The sequence below is a fragment of the Periplaneta americana genome, chromosome 7 (assembly GCF_040183065.1).
Source record: "Periplaneta americana isolate PAMFEO1 chromosome 7, P.americana_PAMFEO1_priV1, whole genome shotgun sequence".
In the NCBI taxonomy this organism is placed as follows: domain Eukaryota; kingdom Metazoa; phylum Arthropoda; class Insecta; order Blattodea; family Blattidae; genus Periplaneta; species Periplaneta americana.
The window spans coordinates 85,436,869-85,463,898 of record NC_091123.1 but is presented as its reverse complement, the minus strand read 5'-3'; the positions used below and the strand labels follow the sequence as shown (position 1 = coordinate 85,463,898).

The window sequence follows — 27,030 nt, the reverse complement described above, 5'->3', positions numbered from 1 at the left end:
TCAAAACAGAAAAAGGAGATGGTTAACTAACATCTGACAATATTCAGAATTTGTAAACATTTAAAACTTACTTCTAATTCCAGTTTCTTTTCTGTTAGTAAATCAATTTCTTTCGTAAGATTTTCATTTTCTACTCTTAATTTCTTTTCATTCTCGGATTCTTCACTTGAAGTTGTGTCACTATTTTGTTTTGTTTCCTCTGACGTCACAGCACTCATACTTCTCTGACTGCTTGGCCATTGATTTAGAAAAGTTGTTTGTGCATGGCACCTGCAATCACACGCACATAATAAATAAGTAATGATATAGGAAACTGGGGAAAGGACATATCTTCAAAAGCATAAAAAGTTACATGAAGTATGACAATCTACTACTTAATTAGATATTATACATATTGTATTCACATTAATCATTTCTGAATTAATTTACAAGGAAAATTGTTGGGATTACTGTATACAACTGACATAACCACCATAATCCGAGCTACAAGCTTATTTCCACAATTAAACACAGCCATGCAGAAGAATAGATAGTATGCCAAAGTAATAGCAGTTCGATCATCACTAACATCAAATTGCATTAAAACTTCCACAGACTTCACCACTTGATGAAACATACAGTACTGTATCACAAAACAACTGAAAGCTGAGATTTATTAGCAATGTCAACAATCTCATCCATAATAACAGTGGCAACAAATCATGTCTTCTCAGTTTCTTTTACAATTTCTGCATGCATAAATTTAGCAATAGAATCAATGAGATCATTTTGAATATCACTTGAAACAACTTGCAGAACGATGACAAGGATTCAGTCTTTTGTGGCAATAAATAATGTAGTGCAGTTCTACATAGTTCTCTCGATTATCAATCACAATCCTGAGTTTCATTTTATGGAAGCTCTTGTGAAGCTAGGAAATAAGTGGCAATAATTAAATAGCTTACATTGTGTCGATCTTTCCTGGCTTGTTCCTTATGTCTCTTTTTTAAATTAATTTATTTTGTAATGCTTTATCAACTGCGATCATTACCTAGTGTCTGAGTGACAAGAAGATAATAATGCTAGCAAAATGAGTCCAGGGTCCAGCGTAAAAAATTACCAGCATTTGCTCTTAATGAATTGAGGGAAAAGCCTAGAAAAAACTTAACTAGGTAATTTGTCCCAAAAAGAAATTGAAACTGGGTCCACTCTTTTCATGGTCAGACATGCTAACCATTACTCCATAGTAGTGAACTTTCATCATGTTTCTCCACACTTAATTTCAAAGCATTACTCAAGCAAAAAATCTACTCCATTGTTGGTCCACATCCCATCATAAGAAAATAGAATACACGATCAACAGTACAGCTTTTGTATGTACTTACAGCTATGTAACAATTTAAAAGAAGAGTATCCAGACTATGGGAAATGGCAAACATAATTCTCGGTCTTTGTATCACACTTCTTGTCATACTTAAGTTCACCAAATGGCTACTTCCATAGACTTGCATAGTCACAGTCCGAGAAGAGCCCAGCAATTCAGTAATTATGCAATGCTAATTCATATGCACACCAATGAACTAGTTCAAAGATTAGAAGATCCTATATTAACAAATATTAAAACACGTCACATAAAAATGAATGTTTTTCAACAGATGAGATATTTCATTGTTTGATGGTATGTGATGAGGAGATCAGGAAAGATTTTAAAACATCAATAAAGCCTGTCATCTTACAGTAGCTGCGCGAACTTTGAGACTTAGAAATTTTAGACAATTTATACAACTGTCATCTTACACCAGCTGTACGAACTGTAAGTCCTTACAATAAGTGCTAGAAAATTATATAACATTTGAACAGTTTCTTGACTCTTTTTTAGTAGTATTTAAGCAGTTTCTCTCCCTGCCAATTAGTGAGTTTTCTTTGTTCCTTATTGCTACATATACATAACTGCTACTGTTGTGGAATGGATAAATGGTTATCAAGGATTCCTGGTAAAAGACCAAGAACAGGCAATGCATCAGACGTGATTCCATGAAAACATTAGCAACATTGAATGCAAAAGAGGGCAGTCCTACTCATCCTAGCACTTCCAAGCAGACACACGTACCCTAGAGTGAAGGAAGGTCACCAAACACATATGATCTCGCACATTTTTTATTGTATGGATTTACTTATATGGGAGAGGAAAGAGAGCCTATGTTGAAACACTGTCCAATGGCTTTACAAAACCATTTCATCTCAATGTCACTTCAAAACAAAGCATGATGGTTTACAAAACAAGAGTATGGAATTTTTTCGATGAAAAGAAATTGAGTTAAAGACCAGTAAGATGAAAATTGTGTATGTTTCTATTTTTAATGACCAATAGGTCAAGCATCATTCAAAGCTAGTCTACAAATAGCTCGGGTAGGAAAATCACACACCAGTGGAGGAAAATTAGTTTTGCCAGCTGTGAAGGCCATTGTTCCGTAAGTCTTTTAAAAGCCAGTTGGCAAGCAGCTTGATGCAATGTCCCTTTCTAAAAATACTGTGTATCCAGGATCAGATCACTGGAGAGATGTAAAACCCATAAACCCTTAAGATTCAATAATGAGTGGATATCGGATGTGTTGGCAGGTGACAGATGGAGGGGGACCTGCTCTTGTGAGGGTTTGAATACACCTAACCTGTTTCTGGATATTCAAATAGAAGACTGCAGATTAACTCCCCAATCCAAGGTGTTATGAGAACTGTGCTGAAAGATGAATAGCACTGGGTTAGTCCATTTTAAACAGTCTCTGGGATACCAGCCGACCTCCAAGCAGTAATTAGCCTTACTGTGGACCAGATTTATCCCTAGCTAATAGTGGGACTAAGCTGCATTCCCAATATGAAATAGAGGGTGAGGGCTCTAGGAAGGACTCTGGAAACAGGTTCCAACCCAGACAAACAAATGCTCCTTAACTGGGGACTCATCTCTCTTGGCTTTGGAGGAAGCCTCCATAACTAATGACTCTCCCTGTAAAGGAGAAGGGCCTCAGAGATTGGGGGGAAAACCGAAGTTGGTGATGGAGCTGAAAGAGAAAGTTGAGTCTATCAAATTGAAAAAGAAGAACCACAGCAGAGCTGCAAAAAAAAAAAAAAAAACATTTCAAGCGACAAGACAGCTAGCTGAGAGCACTGGGGCTGGCTCTATTATGAGCCATTGGGGCTTCGACTAGTGGTCTAAGCCAGAAGATGGAAGGCTGTGGAGCTTCAGGCAAGTGACTGAGGTCACCAGGGACTTTGTCTGGTGGCAGATCCATGCCACAACAGAAGAAGAGCAACATTCTCAAACAATTCAGTCCAATAAGGACCATGCCACGAAGACCAAAGTTCTTCAAGGCTATTTCAAGGTAGTGAAGGAGGATATCAGAATGGTCATGAACTATCCAAAGGCTCATCTCGCTCCAGAGTAACAAAGAAAGATACAGATAGTGATAGACGAGTTTGTGGATGAACTCCTAGATGAGATAATCATTCCCAGGTTTGTAGATTGCTACATGTCTAAAGGAACAAATGTGCTCATCTGTGAGGATGAGGCTTCAAAGGAATGGCTAGAGGGCCCAGTTCCAAGGATGACATGGTGAGAGGGATCCAGGCTGAAAGTTGTGGGCACGGATGCACTCCCTACCTTCAAGAGAATTGTCGGTGGATTCTGATCCATCTGTCGAGAAGAAAGTCAACCTGAAGAGAATGCAAATACAAAACTCAGGTCTCCAGATGGGGCAGTGGAGGGTGTACAAGTGCAACAAGGAGGCCAATGGTGTTCATCTTGTGCTCAGTATTGTCAGGGCTCTGTTGAATGCTGGAGACAAAAATGGCAACCCTGCTGCAGTGTTGTTAAGGCCTCATTTACCCTGTTGGGACCTAAGCAGAAGGCAGCAGAAAAGTAAATATAAGCATGCCCTCGTTTATCTTCTATACAAGTTAATTTACATCACTGTTTCGCAGCATCAAAGGTCATGTTGAATAGGGTCGTAGCTGACAATATTGACATCGAATTAATGCAGGAACCATAGTTAAGTGAGGGCCGTATTAGAGAATCACTCCTGGCTACACTGTTTTCCATGGTGAAAGAGATAAAGGACTGAGAGCATGTATATTAACAAGAATATGGACACATGGGTACAACGTGATTTCTCTTTTAGAGATCAAGTAGTGGTTGTAGTGATATATATGTATAAGCATACTGGTATGTTCATTCTATTTTTCCTCTGACTCTGAAGCTCCTCCTCCAACAAGGGAATTTAAAGGACTCAAGAGTATTGTAGGTTAACGGTCTCGATTTTATTGTTGGATAAGACTCAAATTCCCATCATTGGATTTGGGGAAGAAACAATGATGATTACAGAGGCAAGGCTCTTTAAGAATACCTAAATATTACAGAATTATAAATTCTGAATCAAGGTGATGAATCTGCCTCCTCTTTTCTTCAGGATCCCTATCAGTTTGTTCCAATTCACTCTGTTAAATGTCTTTTCCAGATTCACAAATACTAATATACATTTCTTTATTGTTCCCTAGGTATCTTTTGCAGATTGTCTGTACTAGTCCAATTGTATCCCTCGTACCTTTTCTCTTCCTGAAGCCAAACTGCCTTCTTCCAACTGTCCTTCAGAAAGATAGAAGGGCAATTAATCCCTTTGCCTCCTTCAAGAGTGCAGGTATGGACTGAATATTCCCGACTCTACTACAAATGGAACAGGAAATTCTTCTTTCTTATTGCATTAGAATTTTTAGATCTTGTCTAACAATGGGATATGTTCCTATCTCGTAGCAGGAAGTCTAAAGTCGTGTTTATTCCAAAGTCTGGAAGAAATACCCACTTTAGACCTAAGGATTTTCGTCCCACCAGCCTGACTTCGTTTTTGTTAATATGTTGACCACCTGAGTGGTCCCTGTGGTCCACTATGTATATTTTCTCGTGCACCAAGGCGGTCCATATGGCCGCCAGCATCCCACGTTATTTCGTGAGCTCTACAGGCCACCTGGCTGCTGCAGTCTTGAATTCTAAGTATGGATCGGACCGCTGTGGCCCTTATCAAAGTTTTTCTATCATTGGGGTTTATTATAGAACCATAAATCTAAACATAATAAGATGCATATTATTATGAATACAACATTTTATTTTGACCATTTTTAATAAACTTACAGTAACATTGAGACTGATGATAAATATTGTATCATACTCTCTTGCTTGAAAATATTAGAAATGCAGCTTTTAAGTTACAGAAAATTTACATTACTGAAGCTTGTATGAAAGAGAGTATAGTGTGACAACTTCAAGTGAAACCCGAAAAACACGCCAACTTCTGGAATCTCTCTCTTTCTTTCTTCTCTCGCCCTCGCTCCTCGGCATTCAGTCACCAATCACCACGTAAATATCTGAGAGGGTGTGTGTGGGGATCGTGACCAATACAAGAACCACTCTCCAGTATTACCACAATAACGGATTCTTCATTTTTGCCTCAATTGTCGTCTAGGAAGGTTCCATTATGCTAGCATTGCAAGCAACTAGTCAACCTTTTAATGCTTTTGTTAGCAGGTTTGACAAACTGTGAGTGGACCTGCAAGTACATAGTGCTCTCTCACTTCCCCCCGTGCTTTCTCACTTGCTCCTCCCCAAGACAGCCAGTGCTCACTTAGTAACTTGGACAGGGCTTCAGTTCGATTTGTCAATCTATAATTTACATATATTTTGCTTGACAAATAATATAACAAAATACACTACTGAAAGCTGTTTGAAAAATATTCGCCTTAAAAATTAATTTACTGGACAACGATAAAAAAAATTGAATAGTCCTGAGAATCTCACACGTACTAATTATGAAAATTAGCGAAGCACTCTAAGCAAAAGTGCGGCTTTCCCTTGCATTCTTCACAGTAAGTTGTGACTTTACTTTGTTTTTGGATATCACACCTGCTATTTTCTGTTTGTAGCATCCTTTGCAATACTTTCTCATCATATGAGCTGGGCCTTCATGTTTCTTAAATGACTGTGTATTTAGTGCTTTTCTTTTCCTAGATGTCGATGGTTTCGGCTGTTCAGATGGATCAGTCGGATCTTCGTTTGAGAATAACAGATCTTCTATTATTCTTTCTCTAAATTCCGTAATGTTCACGATTTTGTAGATAAGATGAGAATTTACTATTGTTGTTCCAAATATGAGTTCAATAGCAACCTTCCGGTACCATTTCAGTGTTCTCCTTAGAGCTGTATTGTAACTTGCATTTGATCTGATACATCAACAGAACTCTTTCCAGTATTATAATCCATTACAGCAAGAGGTTTTTCTACTGGACCTGTACGTCTATTAACTGTTACTGTTTCATTGGAGTGTTTCATTGAGAGCATAAATATATCTCTCCAGTCTTTCCATTTTAGGATGCAAATATCGCAATAATTTTCCTTCGAAATTATTTCGCCACATTTCAGTTTCTTACAAACCACCTCCCATGGATTCCCTTTTCTATTGGCTCTTTGTGTTCCTACGAGGTGAGTTTTCTTATCAAGTATCTTATTGAAATCAGTGAACTCCAACAGTACACTCGCAGAGATAATGTTTTAGTTTTCGGAATTCCGGAGTCACCTGATGATACATGTACCAGGTGATCGATAAAGTCTCTGAAGCCATCGGCAGCACAAGTCTTGTACCAGACATTAGCATTTGCTCACAGACCTCCATTGAAACCAGACCGACCCCGGTCAATTCTCATTAAATTCACGAAAAGGACAAGTCGAGATTTATGGCTGCACCATTTCAAAGAAGAATTAAGGAAAGGAAAGTGACGGTCCAGGTCTGTCTCTACAAAAGATCTACCCTCTGCTACCCACAGGAAGATTCACAGCTGGAGAGCAACTTACCAACACCACCCGCAACCTACTTAACACAACAAGGGACGCCGCCAAGCAACTGGGTTATCAGTTTGTGTGGACATGAGACTGCAAAGTGTTTGTACAGAAGGACGAGAGATCCCCTGCAATTAAGATAAGTTCTGTGGAAGATGTAGACTATCTGTAACGGTTTTAACCTCCCATTCTACCTCTTTCTCAGGTCACTTAATATTGTTATTTAATACCTATTTGTATAGTTAGTTTATGAAAGTTAATTCTTTTATTTCAGAGCTCGGTAATTACAGCGTTAATAGTAAGACTTATGTTTTTGAAGATTTAAATACTTGTAATAATTACCTTTGCAATACTACGGCTGATCTAAAATGAATTCATATGAATATCCCTAGTATAAATAAAAACTTTTCGGAATTCTGCATTATGCTACAAAATTTTGATATAAAATTTGATATAATTATTCTGACTGAAACATGGCTTGATATTGATGTAGGTTATGATATAGAAGGTTATAATAAGTTCATAAAAGTAAATAAATATAATAAATGTGATGGTGTATTAATAATAATAATAATAATGTTTTATTTTCGCTGGCAGAGTTAAGGCCATAAGGCCTTCTCTTCCACTCAACCAGCCTTAATCAATACAATACATAAATTTAAATTACAAATATTTTCACTACACTTAAAAGGTTCTCCAGCAATAATCTTCACTACACATTTATTTAAATTTAGATAAATCTATTGGTATATGTAAATAATTTATTTAGAGTAATCTTTAATGAATGATGATATTAATGAATCTAATAGCTTACACATAAATCTGACAGTAAATATAGAATTTATTATAACAGCTATCTATAGGTCACCTAATTTTTTTTTAATAAAAATAATTTCTTATTTAGTCTAGGTAACTATCTACAAAAGCATAAGTCATACCCTAACCATATCTTAGTTGGAGACATTAATATTAAGATTTTAGACGATTATATTGATAATAATAGTAATAGATACATGGGCATACTAACTGAATACGGATTTACTAAATTCCTTCAAGAGACCACACGATGGTGGGAGTCTAAAAGATCGTGTGTTGATCATATATTCTTTAAAAGTGTCAACAATTGGAAACTTGATACTTGTGTTTATTGTAGTTCAATAACTGACCATTTCACTGAAATTGGTGTATTTTCTGCCCAGTATATCTAACCTAAACAACAGTCACAAGACTTCTCTACTGCAGCAAAAACACACATTAATCCAGATAAGTTAATAAATAGTCTCAAACTAGAATCTTGGTATCCCTTATATTATATTGAGAAAGCAGAAGATGCTTTTACGTCTATGATAGTTTGATTAATCATATTAAGCAGTCTTCAATAATCAAAAAGAATTCTATTCCCTCTAAGTTCAGAAAAATTAAACCTTGGATAACTAATGTTATTGTAACATCAATTCGAATGCGAGACAAATTGGCATATAAAGTAAAAAAGGAACCTTCTAACTTATCATTATTGCATACATATAAGAAATACAGGAACATCTTGACAACAATAAATAAAGTTTTTATTTTCTTAGTTATATTAAATAATATATAAAATAACAGCCTGTATATTATTCACAATAAAAATGTAACATAAACATTGAAATCTCCATAATTCTCAAATCTATTTACTAGATTCACACACTCATATTAGGTTAAGCGACTTCTTCCATCAAGGACAACACTATTCAGTACTGACCCAGTGCTCTGTGAGGATCCTGATGTTCCCTTTTGGTTAGATATTTGTGGGTTATGCGGTTCAATACTTGTGAACAATTATAAGAGTTACTAAGGAGAAATATTACGAAGAATAGATTCGAATATATAATAAAGATCTAAAAAACATCTGGCAAACTATTAATGAAGCTACAGACACAATCAAACGTAATAATACTAAAATAAACATTATATCATCACATAATGAATTACCTATAACAAATAACAATGAAATTGCTAATGAATTTAATAAATATTTCTCAAGGATTTGTCATACAATTGTTAACTCAATATCGTCACACTCCTCTGAACATGAAACTTATGACTTTCATAATTCAAGTAATTCATCCTCAATCTTTTTATTACCGGTAACTAAAATACAATTTCTATCGTTAATGAACTTCTACAGTGCGACTGATAAGACCCTCCACAGCTCCATTAGCTCTAGTAACCCAGGAGAAAGTTTGCACTTTCACATTCATTCCAGCTTGACAGCCTCACAACCCCAGTCCAGCAAATGCTGCCACTTGAATTCTCGTGCCTAATGGATTCTCAGCTACACAAGCACTGCAGGGCTTGTCGATTGCACTGTACTTCAAAATGAAATGGTACATCCTTCAGTGTTAAGGCTTAGGTATCTTATCTTGCAAGGATGGCAAAGCCCCTCACTCACCACTTGCTCTACCCCTGTCCTGCTGCTGATCAGCTGTATTGCAGATCATGCTCTGTAACAATCCCCCCCCCCCTTTTATTTGGCACCTATTAAGATACGTCCATTTTCGGATTTTTTCCCTTTTAGACTCTCTAAATTCCTTCAGTGGAAGAGTGAAAATTGGAGTGAGACAAGTGAACAATCGGCTTGGAGAGAGAGTGATGGAGAGAAGAGGAGAGGGAGGGAGATGGAGGGGAAGGCGGGAGAGAGAGACCTCTAGTGAATGGTCATAACTGATTCACTGAAGTAGGTCTATAGTACTGCTGAAACACAAAAACAATTAGGTACTTAGGTATTAAAGTAATTTCGGTCATGAATTTATACAAATTTTCTTAATGAAATTTACATTCTGAATCCGACCATGAAGTGGATCCCACATAGGCCTATTATGAAACACTCGTGTGTAAGTAGGCTATTCATTTTTCCTGAAACTCCTCTTTTTGGATTCAATAAAAACAACAAATCTATAGATTTCCATGAACCAAGTGAAAACTGCGTGTGTAATCTGTGCCATAAGAAATGTGAAAGATATAATTTTGACAAATGCAAAAATTGCACAAAATCATTAAGCGAATATAGTAAAGAGCCATAGTGCACCCAACAAACTTATGCACTTTCGTGCGCGTTTCTACTTTATTATCTATAGATAAGATTGATAAATTTGCCTAAAATATGTACTTTGTGTGTGTTTATTCTGTATATTTCATCTATTTTCCCCACACTCTTATAATATTTTTTTTTCATAGACAAATTCATTTCCATTGAGTCTGTCAGACTACTGCTTTGGGAGAGAACGAATGTATTTAAATTTATTTATTTAGTACGAACAATGAGCTCGTCGTTGAGTTAATCTTTTGATGAGACTGCTTCAACTATCCCCACGGGAAGACTGTCACTCAGAGTCGCAACACTCAGCCATTCTAATATTCACCTATAAACCTGAGTTGAGTTCTTCCTTACCGACATTCTCGCACCTTGCTTGTTAACAAGCATCACTCTTACTGCCCTACCTTTTATCAGCCGGCAATGCAATTTAGCGAACTAGACTTCTAGTAATAACAGACTAGGCTATCATTATGCAGCTAGGCCTACCAGTACAAATTTAAAACTAAGTACCTAGTTCAGAAGACAGTTAAGTAATATAATTTCAACTAATTTACCTCCACAAAATTAGGTTACAACGCTTAAAATAGCATGTAAATTATTAGGTTGATATTGATTGTTGGGGGGGAAAAAAAAATACTTCAATTGGTGTAGACTGTTTTCCAAGCCACAAGAATAACGAATAAATTTCAGAACACGTATTCCTTCCTTTCCCTCTTACTTCAAAATTTCAACCTTGTGCGCTCTTTTTAGTATTTCAAGATAGCCTATAACTCTCAGTAAGGAATCCGTATACTGAAATTTTCCCCGAAATGCTGTAATGATACTGTCAAAATCAAGTGTGACTATTAAATTAGCCATAGGTATAGCTCGCGCAAGAAACGATTACCGAAAAGCAATGGTGGCGTTGCTGTCTGTTTTGATGCGTGTATGTAGGCACACCAAGAGGAGAGAGGTGCGAGCCGATGGAAGTACTGTCTCTTCCAAGAAGATGAACAAACGAGGACATCGCTGTGGAAATAAACAACGTAGCAAGAAAAAAAATTCGAAGCTAATTAAACGCGCAACATATGTTTACGAATGAAATAATAATACAGCTCGATACAAGACACACATTCACATGCAATGGAACAAACTAAAGTCGTAATGTAACTTTCACAACGAAAGACTGATTCTATCGATGTCATTTCTCTTCCGACTGTACTCTTGAATATCTTTTAAAGTTATCTCGTGACCTTTCCTGTTGCCCGCTCTTCCTTATCGCAGTGTTTGATTCGCATTCCTTCCGTCGGTATTCCGTGCTTGCGAGACCTATAGTAAAAGGAGTGCAAGCTCAAATACGTAGACCTACAGTTTTTTTTCTTAAAGTGAGCACCTAGGCCTGTTTACAATATTACTTAAACAAGTGCCGTAAAACATGCATTTATACAGCAATACATGCATTAAAGACATGAACTTCAAGAAATATTCAATAAAATTTGTCATTACTGTACGAAAAATACTTAGTAGGCACAGTACACATTGCAATACACCAGAATGTCTAAATCCAAACAATGACATAAGAGTTTCACACACTACACGTAAGTCACATTACAGTTAGGCCTCAATTTTATTACATTTTAATAACAATACATTTATGAACCGATAATATTTTATAGGCCTAATTCAGATTTTAATGAAACCTGTTTAAATTTGGAGGCAATGAAAACTTTTCTATTCAATTGTATAAGAATAGCCGCATAACATTTCGAAGAAATATAACTAAAGGGAAGTATACGAACCTTGCAGTACCATATTTTCCAATATTGACTACATTTTCACCAATAAATCGCCCAAATCTTAACGATACAGGAACAACCAATGATGCCATGTTTCAAGAAGATTGCGAGATGATGTAAGCCATAGATAATACAGCGATGTAATGAGATGACTAGCGATATCTACGAAGGGATTTTAGAACTTACAAAAACATTCGACGAATGTTCGAGCGTATCGAATGTTATGATTGGGATGGGAAAGTGAAATGAATGGTAAGTGATTTCATGGTTAAAGTTACAATAAACTCTTATTAAACAGTTTACATTAATTATAACATGTAAAGTCAGAAATACATATCCTTCCACAAAAGAATTTTATGTCTATTGTGAAGTTATATGGTGCGGCACAAAAAGTTTAAGATATTGCCGGTGTTACCTTTTCATGACCTGATATTAAAGTCAAATAATGTTTTGAAGTATTTATGCATTATATGTCCATGTAGCAGGTGTTTAATTTCATATTTTTCCACGTTCAGTGTAATCTCGGCTCTATAGTTAAAAGTTACAAACGTAATTATGTTCGAAATGCTGATTTTTAAGACGTTTATCGATAACATTATTTCTTTCAGAAATGTTGACATTGGAGTGATTAAGCATTCGTTGGCAGCCTAGGTTGACATCGGAAAATGAACAGCCACAGTTTTACTCTAGCTGAGCGACTTATCCCAGCAACCTATCTGCAACAGGCAGCAGCAGCAAAGAAAACTCGAGAGAGTCTCATACGGCAGCTCATAGAACAGGTGGGTCGTCTATTGCTATTGGAAAACCGAATCTTACAATATTGTTTACCAGTTTGGCATACAGCGTTATAAACATAGTGTACAATATTAATTGTGTTTATTTCGCCGAATGTTACTGTATGTTACCTCTCTGTTACTTTAAATATAGCTTAACCGAACTCCGGAACAATCAAGAGGTCATAGGTCTAATCACTAAGTATTAATAGAATCTTAACATATGTAAGTTTATAAGTTTATGTGAAGTAGGCCTACCATGTTTGTATTCAGGAGTCTCAAAATGATGCTGCTTTTTCCATTAGCTACAAAACATAGTGCAATTCTTTACAATTGCGTAACCAAATGAAGGTAAATTGCTATCCCTACCCACCTACCGACCAAAATCCGTATATGCTAAGCATATTAAAAGTCTGAATTAACGAAATCTAACCTGTCACTAATATTCGACCTTATGAAAACTCGCTTTCTGTCTATCTATGTACCTACGAAAAAGCTTACATGCGATCCTATCTCTCCACCAGCCATGACTTTCACAGCAATTTCCCCACCCTTATTTTGGTGCGAAATTGGTGTTGCCACTCAAGTTTTCTTTTGTTTACAGTATATATGATTCGACTAAAAGCCAACTAGGCCTACGTAAATATATCTATACCTTAGCGTGGTAACACAATAGTATAAAAATACTCGTAATTTAAAGAGGAACTTCTCATTTCTCATTCCATAATTTTGTTGCATGAAATCTATAGATTATAGCCTATTATATATAGGCCTTCTTCAGAACGAATACATTTTACATCAGTGCAGTAATACTATTGGATATAAGAATTTGATTTCTTTAAGCTTTGACCTTGATTGGTTTGCAACACGATCGTTACAAGAAACAATTTATAACTTCTAAGCATTGACAGAGGAAACGAAACAATTGTTTTAATCTAGATAAGGCTGTTTGCCTTCAGATGAGAATTTTGCTTCATAATTTAGGAAATACATTGAAGTCAAGATAGAATTAGTTATTAAGGTGCATATGATTTTATAGTGTGTATAATCCTACCAATTGCGCGTCTGTAAATATGACATTTAAAGTTACACAGCGGATTAATTGTGGTGGTAAGCTTATATGACATGTTTGTCAAGTCAGCATCACTGCTTTAGCAACCACATTGTTATGATTGTCACAGACGATGTTTGAATCATGAACAAGTTAGTAATTATATGTAGTCTTGTTTAATTTCCTCTTACAGCATATATTTAAATATGTGGTATATTTTGATTAAAACTGATCATCTGTAAAATGTTTGGACTTCACAGACTAGAAGTGACGTAATATGCTGACTTAGAATATGAATGATTCAGTATATCCAAACCAATTTGTATAGGAACTGCAGTCTCATAGCCAGCCTTGCAGCACAATATACATCAGTGAGAAATACGTCTTAACAATCAACATCTGCCATATTGTTGCGTTTTCAGTTGTAATAGAGAGAGAGAGAGAAAAAAAGACCAGGACACAAGAAAAGAGAGAAAGAGAGAAAGACCTGTGCATGACAGAGAGAGATGGAAAGAATATGACACGGAATTGAGCGAGACAAAGACCAGGACATGTCAGAGACAGAAAGACCAAGACACGACAGAGAGAGAGACAAAGAAACGATCAGGTCATGAAAAAGAGAAAGACTAGGACATGAGAGGGGGGGAGAAAAGACCAAGACTCGAGAAAGAGAGGAAGATCAGGATACGACAGAGAGAGAAAGAAAGAATATGACATGACATTGAGAGAGACAAATACCAGGACACATCAGAGAAGAGAAAGACCAGGACACGACAGAAAGAAAAAGAGAGAGAAAGAGAAAGACTATGACGTGAAATTGAGATGATAAATTACCAGGACATGTCAGAGAGAGAAAGATCAAGATGACTGAGAGAGGGAGAAAGACCTAGACGTGACTGAGTGAAAGAGAGAGACGAGGACCCAACAGAAAGAGAAAGATCAAGACATAACAGACAGGAAGAGAAAGATCAGGATATAACAGAGAAAAAGAGAGAGACCAGGACTCGACAGAGATAGAGGAAGATGAGGACTCGTAGAGGGACAATGTAATAAACACAATTATATCAGCTGTGAAAGATGAGTTATCATTGTCTTCAGAGGAGAACTCTTATATGGCTAATATTCCAAAATGCATTACACCTGTACCTCAATCAGAATCATTTCAGGAATTCAGCCATCTTCAATACTCCAGATTCAAGGAGTTTTAAACCATACTGTAAGTAAAGTAATAAATAGGCATGTTCTTAAATGCATTGGAAAAAGTGCGCTGAATTCCCTCAGTGACGTCATCGATCTATGTTCGATAGATATGATGAATCGCTGGAATTCAGAACAGTACAATAGAGACGCTTGAAAGTTCCGAAAGTGAAAATGGCAAACTTTTTAATAAATGGAGTCGAAATAATATTTCAAGATACAGATGAAAATATCAACCTCCTTCGTACAGGTAATGTAACTTATTTCTGTCAGATAATTGCGTATTGTAGGCAAATTAATTAAAGACGAGCTTATTTAATGAGCCTCTCACATTCTAACCTATAACTTTTTTTATATAATCACGTATTCACATCTCATTTCAGATGATGATTTTACAAGGAACTACATAGAAGCTGCGTTGGCAAATGGTTCTTTAAAAGAATTCGGATCCGATGTTAGCCAGCTGCATGTTGAAAGAGTTTCGGATTCGTCTGACTCTGCGTTGAAGTGGACGCATAATCTAGCAAAACTACTGCTAAATAAAAGGTTGGAAAATGAATCGTCGTTCAATTGTCCCACATGTAAAAAGAAGAAACTGTGGAACGACATTGCACATGAAATATCCAAAGCTACGACTGTTTCCATTTCTGGGGAGGCGTGCGATATAAAATATAGGAATTTGTTGGCCACATACAGGGCCAATAAAAAGAAACAGACAAAAACTGGTGAAGGGTCAATTAATTGGGAATATTTCTTGATTATGGATGAAGTTTTAGGGCACAAGGCATCTAGTTCGCCACAGACTGAATTGCTTGGGGGAAGTATGATGGAAGATGATACAGATACATCATCATTAGCATCAACTTCTTCAGCTTCAACATAAATTTCTTCAGCTTCAACATCAACATCTTCAGCTTCAACATCATCTTCTTCAGCTTCAGCATCAACTTCTTCAACTTCATCAGCATCATCAGGATCCACCCGTAAAAGGAAAATGACTGTCGGTGATTATCTGCATAAAAAACTGCAGTTGCATGAAGAAAGGGAGAAGAGGAAGGAAGAAATGGAGAGGGAGAAATTACGGTTGAAGGAGAGGGAAATAGAATCTATTTTAGAATTAGCAAGAGCAATTTCAGGAAGGAAGGAGTAAAAGAAAAAATGTGTAGAAAATAAATGTAGAAGTAAGTTTAGAATATTAATCTTATTGTTGTATTACTTTTATTGTTGATTACGTTCACACTTTTAACGACTGCATATCAATATCACAAATGATATTATTAAGCTTGTCAAATTAACAGATTAATAAAATTACCTTCACAGTGTTAACACAGTGAAGATAATTACTTTGTTAATTTCACAAGCTTAATAATATCATTAGTCTAATTCTACACCATAGGACACAATTAATTAGTATAACATAGTCATTGTTCGATTAAATCAAGAATGAAACAAATCACTAATGGTATTATTAAGCTCGTTAAATTAACAGATTAAATATCTTCACAGTGTTAATTAACACAGTGAAGATATTTACTTTAGTAATTTCACAAGCTTAATAATATTATTAGTTTAATTCTACACCATAGAACACAATTAGTATAACATAGTCATTGTTAGATTAAGATTAATCAAGAATCAAACAAATCACTAATGGTATTATTAAGCTTGTTAAATTAACAGATTAAATATCTTCACGGTGTTGATTAACACCGTGAAGATATTTACTTTAGTAATTTCACAAGCTTAATAATATCATTACTTTAATTCTACAATGGACACAATTAGTATAACATAGTCATTGTTAGATAAACATTAATCAAGAATCAAACAAATCACTAATGGTATTATTAAGCTTGTTAAATTAAGAAATTAAACCTTTTTCCCCTGAAGTAATTCTGTCTGCCGTTACCTGGAAGCTTTGTGCCCTAAAACTTCGTCATTATGATCTACCTCCAATTGATTATTCGCAGTTCTAGTTTGTTTCTTTTTGTTAGTCCTATATGTGTTAATTAACACAGTGAAGATATTTCATTTATTAATTTAACAAGTTCAATAATAATAACAATATCTTAATACTACACCATAACACACAATTAATTTATATAACGTAGTCAATTTGTATTTACATTAATGATAATATGAATGACTAATGATATTAACCTTGTTAAATTAACAATTTGAATATTAGTGTTAATTAACACGATGAAGATATTTAATTTGTTAATTTAACATTTTTAATAACATTTGCTTAATCCTATACTTGAAGACCCATTACATTTGTGTATGATATTAATAAAGAATCATACTAATGTACTCATTATTGTGTTTCTTAATTGCACTGCACCTACTGGTTCCAAATTACCATTTTCAGGACCATTTTCGAAATCATCAAAACAACATTCGTCAATTTCTTCACATACAATCCCATCCCTAAGGGATACATTGTGCAATATGCAACATGTTAATATTATATATTTTGTGTACTGTAACCTGACAGCATTCAAATATTTCAATCTCCTAAACAAACCCTTCAAACGTCCAAATGCCTGTTCAATAACAACCCTACTACTGGAAAGCCTCTTATTGAACTTCCTCTGATTGGGGGTCAAATGACCATTGTCTCTGAATGGGACCATTATGAATTCTCTTAATGGATATGCAGAGTCACCCAAGCGGTATGAATTTGGTGGAAGTAGCACATGTCCTGCATCTAATTTTAAAAAAATTGGCAAGTTTTGCCACATTCGAGCATCATGTGCAGAACCAGGCCATCCACAAAATACATCCATAATTCTTGCTTGGAATTGCAGACTCCCTGCAATAATATGGAATGAAAACCTTTCCTGTTGTAGAAGGAATTGTCATTGATAGGTCCGGGTATTGGGATATGTGAGCAATCAACACAGCCGAAAACACGCGGAAAACTTTTTTGTCCTCTCAATGAATTAAAATCGTTCACGTTTTTCGCTGCATTCTGTCCCGTAGGCCATGAAATATATTTCCCAATTTTCCGTGACATTATTTTGCACATGTCAATAAATATGGTGTAGGCATTTCCCTTGCTTAAGCCAAACCTATCTCCAACTGAACAAAAAGATTCTTGATTAGCTAATATCCATATCGTCAGTAGTAGCGAATCTTTGACGGGAATTCCCGTCCGGCCTGGTTTGGCAGTGTGGCTTTCAATATCTTGAATCAAAATCTGTAACGCAAGAAATATACTCAAATTATTTAGTTGCAATATAATTATGTATCATAATACAAAATTAAATGTTTTAATCTAATTTCATTTCATATTTACCTCTACTGAACTTCTTGATAACCTGAAATGCGATTTGAAATCAAAATCGCTATACTGTGATATTATGGAAAAATAATTATGTATTTTTACATGTTTCTCGCGGATTGCAGATAATAGATCAATATCGCTATCACTGTCGCTAGAAACAGTGGAATCGGAAGATTCGTGCATAAGTTTATTTACTAAAATGTTACAAGCGGCGAGCTCCATATTCAGTCAACTCATTTGGCTGTCTGCACATTTAGGTTAGTAGAAGGTATCCATCACTTTCATCAGTCTCCAGAGAACGATGGAGCCAATAGTTCAGCGAGGCATACAGCGCTGGAAATAGGACCGAGCTGATGGATTTCAGCGTTGAGTTACAGAACGTTCTGATGAATTGTCGATGGATGCGTACGAGCGTGCGCTGAGTTTAAGAACATGCCTAATATGTTTCAAATATTTTCTTGTTCTCTCTCTCTCCCTCTCTTTTTTTCTTTCCAAGGTCTTCTGCCTTCATAACAAGCATAATTAGGAATAGAAATTACAGTGCAATCTAATATAAAAATATTATCGTCTTATCTTGATTATACATCTTGATTACACAAAAAATTCAAAAGATTATGGTTTATTCAACGACGCTTGCAACTGCAGAGGTTATATCAGCATCGCCAGTGTGTTGGAATTTTGTCCCGCAGGAGTTCTTTTACATGCCAGTAAATCTACTGACATGAGCCTGTCTCATTTAAACATACTTAAATGCCATCGACCTGGGCCAGGATCTAACCCGCAACCTCCAGCGCTATACGAAGTACACTACCAAGGCCGACTATATCACTTTGGAATATGTATTATATGTCTTTCTCGTATTAAATTTTACCATACCTGGTTAATATGTTTCAGCCTGTTAACCGGGTACAGTAAAATTTAACACGAGAAAGACATATAATACATATTCCGAAAAATATTTGTTATTATTGTTGTTGTTGTTATTATTATTATTATTATTATTATTATTATTATTATCATCATCATCATCATCATTATCATCATCCAAGTGGTGTGAGTAATTTTTGTAACAGTGTAGTTGAACATGATGAAAACATATATTTTTAATTTTATATATATATATATATATATATATATATATATATATATATATATATATATATAGCCTATTTTTAGTGAAATGGTCAATTTTAGTTGAACATATTAGTAATCAGTGGATAATACGAAGGAGGTATAAATTGCTATGTTGCACTGTATTTTATAGAACCTTTACTTAACCCTCATTTACAGTTTTTGACTTACACCACTTCTGCTGTCATCAGTTCATTTATCCTTAATGATACTTTTTTTAACACCAGCATTGTCTTCCTCTCCATTTTCCGACATCTGAAAACTGGTAGGGATTAATTTTAAAAATGTTAAAATCTGTGCATTTATGCAGGAACAGTTATTGCATTATTAGCTGCAATACGCGCAATAAGAACTTACAACAGTAGAGCAGCTAGTGACTTGTAACTGGACTCATAGTCGTCGAAGAAAGGCATGGTTTTTGTCATTGCTCATAGTAAACAGAAAACTATAATCTGTTATGATAATCCCAACATATGATTTTTGGTCGAAGGGAGCCTTTAACAGCTGATGCACACTTAGGTGCCTATGTGACAGAGGCAGTGAAACAACAGGATATCAAATGTCGTGATCATGTATAGGAACAAACGCTTATAACCTTACAAAATATATTTACATTATGATGACTGCAAACAATATGTAATAATTTAATAAATATGATTGAAAACTGTCATTTATGGTATATCAGCAGATTTAAAGAGTAATCCTATTTACAATAATTTGGAAGGCAGATCCACATGCTGAAATGCTACTTAAGCGTAGGACATTAGAGGAAGTTAGAAGATTAAGAGAATTCCTCATGGGCTCGAGAAGTGAAAACTCATGAAGTAAATGATGTCTTTTTCTTTTTTTTTTAAGTGAGCGGCTGGATTCTGAGCTGCTGGCTCACCTTGTTGTTTGGAATAACTATGAAGACTTGATTGTTTAATAACCTTCATCTTTTGATTGAGTGCATGGCTGCATGTTCGAGATTGTGTGATTGTTAGTCATGTAGGAGAAATATACTAGTACATAATCCAGTAAAATTGACGATTAGTAGAATTTCAGTGACTGTCAATGGTTAGTAGAAATAATGAAAGTCGAAGTTTCACTGTAATTTGCTAAACACTAATATTAATTACGAATTATCAGAAAAATCTCATGCTAATTAGGGAAAGCCTGCTTGTAACACAGTGGCAAAATGGCCCAGCCAGTAGAGCAAGTATTTTCATACTAATAAATGTTCTGGACCTCATCCTGTCTTCTATAAAATGAATATTACGATTTATTATATCTTCAGGACAATGTTGATATCTTATTGTCCTATGCTGTGATCACAAAAGTCAGGAAATTCTATCCTCCTGCACTGCAACGATCATATTTACCTTTACTTTTTACCAATGACATCTTTGCGATGTCATTATTAATTATGTTGTTTGTTTGCTACATTGTTAAAAGCTACTTTTGTCAACTGTTGTAGAGTAACAGCATGACTGACTATGAAATGTGCAGGCCAAAGTTCAAATTATGATTGGGACAACTTATCTGATAAAGATTTTTCCCTGGGTTTTCCATCAACCCATTAAGAGCCTATCAAATAAACTAATTAAAAAAAAAGCTACTTTTTAGAATCAAATTCAAGTCAATAGATGAAAATTTTGTGAAAATTAGGATTAATTCCTTCCATTTAAGATTCATGTATTTCCCAACAAAGGCAGGTAGAAGCCTGAAGATAAGGTCGCTCGTTACCTGCACTATTTACATTGGAAACTGAACTTGAAACAGTACAGTCAGGCTATAGAGACAACTGGCACTACTCACAATGCTTTCAGATGTCTTGAAATGAAGAAATGACGATAATTATATCTTATGACAGTGATGATGATTGTATTATTATTATTATTATTATTATTATTATTATTATTATTATATTATTATTATTCGTCTTGGCTCTGGACAAGTAACAGATGCATCAGGCATTCTCACATTCATGGTTCAGGAGCCTACCCGAATACTATGTAGTATATAATTAAATTATATTTGGAATAAGTACTGTATAATAACATTTAATGAAACAACATTTTAGATTAAACGAAATTAATGACAATGTTTCTGTTGTTACAACTTACTGACTGAAGCTATTCTCAGAGTCACTAGCAGTTGCAGTGTCTGAACCAATGTCACTTGCTGTTTCATGTCAAAACCATGAGTGGCCAGCGTCTCTTCATCTTCTTCCAATTCCTCACTGCTAGAAGTCCAATGTTAATAATAATCCTTTCGACTTTTTCAGTTAGTACATCCTGTTCCCAATAAATATCTGCTGTATAATAATAATAATAATAATAATAATAATAATAATAATAATAATTCTTGTATGCAATGGAACATGCTGTTTTAGCACAATAAAGGAAAAAAAAAAAAAATAATAATGACTTATTTTAGCTGCCAGAGTTAAGGCCATAGGGCCTTCTCTTCCACTCAACTAGCAAAAAGTATATATATATATATATATATATATGAATGAACTTACAAGCTACAAAGAATACAACAATTATCTAAGTTATATCTCCCACTTTCTCAACAGACTTTCTCCAGTCTTCAGTGTCCTCATTGTTGACAATGGTATGTTTTTTTTTCTTCCTGCCACTCTCATTGTATTAGATTCCAAATTAGTTCAATGGAATTCAGATCTGGGTGGAAAGGAGGTAAGATAAGTGGCATAAAGTCCCTGTCTTTAAGAATATTGCTGATGGTATAGAAGGGTTTTGATCGAAATCGTTTCACTAGATGGAAAAGCTTTACTTTCATTATTTCTTCATGATGCCATATATTGTTTTCCTTAAGTCATGATTGAATGTTTGATTTTAAACTATTAGAAGTAGGTGCTTTATTAAGTGGTTTGTTTTGATATTGCGCACTGTCAAGGACAACAGTACTTTCTTTGGGTAATCCAGGTATCAGCTGCATTGTTATCCATTTGTTAAAATTATCAGCATCTGTTTCACTGTGACAGATGTCTTCAATTTTGAGTTGTAAATTAAACATGCACCCAAAATAAATGCCATTTCACCTCCTGCATGAATCAACATCAAGTGCTGTCCAGGATTATCATTTGTATACATTCTTAGTAAGACTAGAAGTATTTGAAATGTGGATACGGAGAAGAATGGAGCATGTGAAATGCACAGAAAGAATAAGAAACGAAGCTGTGATAGAAAGAATGAATGAAGAAAAAATAATGCTGAAACTGATCAGGAGGAGAAAAAGAAATTTGCTGGGTCATTGGCTGAGAAGAAACTGCTTACGAAGGATCACTTGAAGGAATGGTGAACAGGAGAAATGTTCGGGACAGAAGAAGATATCAGATGATAAATAATATTAAGATACATGGTTCTTAGGAGGAGACTAAGGGAAAGGCAGAAAATAGAAAACATTGGAGAATGCTGAGTTTGCAGTGAAAGATGTGCCCTTGGGAAGAAAACTATGAATGAGTGAATCCCTGAAATCATATCACTTTGCCAGCATTTATGTACTGTATATTGGATATGGATTCATGTTTTATCCTTGTACACAATAGGTTTCTTTTCTCCGTTTTTATTTTTCCTCAGTGTTGGAAGGTACAATGCCTTGTGAGTTATTGTGCTGGGCACTCGTTTAGAAAACTTCTGCAATTTTTACATTGCTTAAATATAAGCCCTACACATTTCACAATTTTTCGGAATGTTTCATAGCTTCCAGAAAAGTCAAATGCATTTTACGCAAAGTTGGAGTTTCTTTATGAATTTCGTTATTTTCCTGGAATTTCCTTCATATGATACATCTGTTCATGTATGTCTCAATCTTGTTAGCAGAAAATGGGACTACCTTTGGAAGAACTATTCATCTTGCCTTCACCACTTTGTTTGTGATGGCCTTCCCTTCGTATTCTACAAATAGTTGATCTGTTGTAACCAGTAAACTCTACAGCTCATTCTGTTGCTTTTTCAGTGGGAATTTTCGAGCCTTGTTCTTCCTCTACATCTGCAAACTTGATAACATTGTGAATAACACGATGAGCTTGTTCGTGAATTTTATTATTAGCTTCCTATCCATAGCTATCTACTCACTTCTGAAAGGGAACACAACTGTACATGGCTCTAGTCAAGTGGTCGTATATAACAGCTGTAGTATTACATAGTTCCAAGTTCCACCCGCTTTTGTCTACTGTCTACTCACTTTTGCTGAGTAATATTTTCTTGTTTCCAATCATTAGAAAATTATGAGTTCGAATTATATGAAGTTTATTAAAATATTAAATTTATTATAAACGCATTTCTTTTTTCTAAATTATAGAAGACCACATACAATAAAATTGTATATTTGAAGTATATGTTCAGTCTTAGTGTTGGAATATGTTTTGTCACACTCTTGTACGAACATACTCTTCTTTGAAAGAGATAAGTGGAATATCTAAAATACATACATATAACATTTTTTGCAGTCATGTGGTGGATGTCTCGTACCCTTTCGAGTAATTGTATTCAGATCATCTTCTGAGGATAAAAATAATCAGTCGAAACAATATAGTATACAGGGTGTTAAAAAAGAACTATCCAATATTTTAGGAGCTGATAGTATGCGTCAAAACAAGAAAATAATGTCTAATAAACATGGGTCCTACAACACATACTTTCTGAGATCTGAACACTTGTTCATAGGAGATGTTCAATGTGACGTCCATTCATGGCAATGGATTTCTCTGCCCTACAACACAACAGACTACAGATACTCATACCGTAGTTGACACCCTTGGCATGGAATAATGATACGTCACAAGGCATACTGAAAACAAAAGTCTGGTTGTGAATATGAGTGGGGGTTAAGCAGAGATGTTGTTGTTAATTTTTGTAATCAGCATGTGTGGGCTGATGAAAATCCTCATACAGTTGAAGAAACAAGGCATCAGCACCTATTCTCAATCAACATATGGGCAGGCATTCTTGGTGATAGATTAATAGGGCCATACGTGCTACCACAGAGATTAACTGGGGCTCGTTATCAGGACTTTATTAACATATTATCACTGGATTGGTTGGGGAAGCCCCTCACCTTGGCCTGCTCGTTCCCCAAACCTAAATCCCCTAGACTTTTGGTTATGGGGATACATGAAGAAAATGGTCTACGCCACTCCAATCAACAATGTGCAGACACTACAGGATCGCATCTTCAAAGCATGTCAGCACATATAAGAACAACCAGTCAATTTAAAAAAGTGCGTGATTTCTTACGCCAAAGGACAGAGGAATGCATTGCCATGAATGGACGTCACATTGAGCACCTCAATATGAACAAGTGTTCAGATCACAGAAAGTATGTGTTGTAGGACCCATGTTTATTAGACATTATTTTCTTGTTTTGATCCATACTAGCACCTCTTAAAATATTGGATACTTTTTTTTAACACCTTTATATGTATTACATTCTGGATATTGCTAGTGGCTTGAACAGAAAATGCTGCATTTATTTTCTTGCCTTGGTTATGATATTCATTACAGGTTCGAGTACTTTGCTTTATGATTATAAATAAATAATGGAGTAGCGCACTCAGTGGGCATTGATTGTTTTTTATGATCATGCTAAGATGATTCTCATCAAGATGTGACCTACGATTATTTGAAACTAATGAAACAAAGGTTCTTCAAGTTTACACCTTTTAATGATTATTTCATACACATAATTTACTAACATTCAAACCCATACAATCATACAGCTATCAACCAACTTAAATGTTCCCCATGAGCAGTGCTGTCATGGAGGCCATACGGGGCCATACATTGTATGGGAACCTACAATTTTTTAATTAATTGTATGAGAAAAAAAAATTTGTATGTTTTGTACATAGAGATCTACAGATCTTAGATCATCTTTTGCTGTTCCTAATGTATTTTGTTTGATGTTCAAAAACAAAAATTGTCCACCTCTGCAGCACCGGAATCTAGAATTATATAAAATAATGGTTGAAAAATAATTCAAATACACACTTCAAGCTTCATCGAGACAAGTGTGCATCCACGGTAGAGCTACATGGTGTATTTTTTAAATCAAGCTTGTTGTACAATTAAAATGTAAAGCAAAACAATTTCTTTGCTTCTTCTTTAATATTAAAAAAATCATTACATGACAGTCGGAGAGATAGAGGAGAGTAAAATATATTTCAAGGGAGAAAACAAGGGGTGTTGCATATGGTCAAGAGAAAAATTACCATGACAGCACTGCCCATGAGTAGAAATGAGAACTGCTCGAGCTTTGCTTGGCCTTTTCTCGCTTACTAGGCAATCGGCAATACAAGTCAGTTTATTTCCCCACAATGTGGAGCTAGGATCACGAGCTTACAGAAGCCGACAATGGGATTTAACTCGCAGGCTCGCAGCTGTACCTGCATTGCATAGTTCTCAGTTGCTGTTCATGTTTATTGACATCTAAATTCTTCTAAAGAGGGTAAACAAACATCCTCCACAATCGACAGAGACATTAATGTTTACTGTTCGGTAGCCACAAATTTGGATGAGTCGTTGCACAAAGATAATATCCTCGTCTGGTGGAAGACTCACAAAACGGAATTTTCCAACCTAGCACGTGTGGCTAAGAAAATTCTGTGTGTGCAAGGCACAAGTGCACCCAGCGAACGCGCTTTCAGTATAGCAGGGTTTGTGTTCAATGAGAGACATTATTCAAGTTTGCACCCTGATAATGTGAATGATATGGTTTTCCTTCACAGCAACCTTTCTTTTCCTTAGGAATCGACCATGTTGTTCCTGTATTAGCAAGGTTATACTATTCATTGCTACACATATAATGAAGTAATCCTTTGCAATAATTATAATTAAGATTGTAGCAAGCTTTTATTTACGTTTAGTAAGAGAGTCAACATTTTGTTATAGAAGTTTGAATTTTCGTTGCATTTGGGAACGTGACAAATAATATTTATTGAATGAAACTAAGTTGAAGACATTCCCACAAATATGTTCAGTTAAGAGTTTCTTTTAGAAGAATGAAACTTTGAGTGTGTTACTCTGTGAAAAGTAATTTATTGTCTTTCAGATAGTTGTCATATTGGAAGGATTTGACTACTGTACATAAATATTCAGATTATTTTATTTAGTGATTTTCATTAAAAACTGTTATAGATTTAAGAAAAGAAATAAATATGCAAGTATGATATAAGCATATATGATTTCGATTTAGAAACCAATTTTTTTTTTCTATATGAATAAATAAAGGTAAATATTCTCCGTAAAATTTAAGATTGTCATTTCTGTTTCTTTGTTTTACTGCCAGGCTGGGTTAGTTAGTGTATTGTAAGTCACTCTCGAGGATAACATCTACCGCAAGGCATTCTGCTAAACATAAAGCTCGAGAAGAGCTGGGCCCCTGAAGAAAGCTCAGCTCGAGTCGAGCTTTTGCTTAGGCAGGGAGAAGAGCTAGGAGCAGGGCCAAGAGCCTTGTTTTCTCAAGTCTACCCATGAGTGTAGGGATTCTATGAATCCTCTGCCACCTTTTTCTATTATGCTTATTTTCATTCTCATTTTTTTGTTCTATTGTTTCTCTCTTGTTCCTTTTTCTTCTCTTTGCTGCAGTGAAAGGAATTATTGGAAAATTTGTCTTATGATCTCGATCTAGACAATGTCATTAGGAAATTCCATGTAATAGGCCTAGAATATTAATCTATTAATCTAACATGTGAGTCGAATGAATACTGATATCTTACGAGTGTAATTCATCTCCTGTTTTGCACAAAATGTTTTTAAAATTTTATATCAGTGCTCATTCAAATACAACAAATTTGAAATATTAGTAACATACCAAAGAATGGCCATTGGATAGCCTGAGGAAATTTAGATACTACTACTCCTGCTGCTACTGCAGTTCT

General features: G+C 35.3%; 2 protein-coding genes across 3 annotated transcripts in view; one reads left to right on the top strand and one right to left on the bottom strand.

Annotated features, from left to right (window-relative positions):
- Positions 1–11,864, bottom strand: part of LOC138703249 (grpE protein homolog, mitochondrial-like) — a 42,361-nt gene extending 30,497 nt beyond the window's left edge. For both annotated transcript variants that reach the window (XM_069830977.1, XM_069830978.1), the window contains exons 1-2: positions 11,708–11,864; positions 72–270 (exon numbers count right to left, since the gene is read on the bottom strand). In XM_069830977.1, coding sequence (XP_069687078.1) covers positions 72–270; positions 11,708–11,796 — 288 coding nt within the window. In that variant the 5' untranslated portion in view covers positions 11,797–11,864. The remainder of the gene's footprint in view (positions 1–71; positions 271–11,707) is intronic.
- SecS (Sec synthetase) overlaps positions 11,845–27,030 on the top strand; it is a 71,641-nt gene continuing 56,455 nt past the window's right edge. Inside the window, exons 1-2 of the mRNA XM_069830976.1 lie at positions 11,845–11,956; positions 12,313–12,483. Coding sequence (XP_069687077.1) covers positions 12,370–12,483 — 114 coding nt within the window. The 5' untranslated portion in view covers positions 11,845–11,956; positions 12,313–12,369. The remainder of the gene's footprint in view (positions 11,957–12,312; positions 12,484–27,030) is intronic.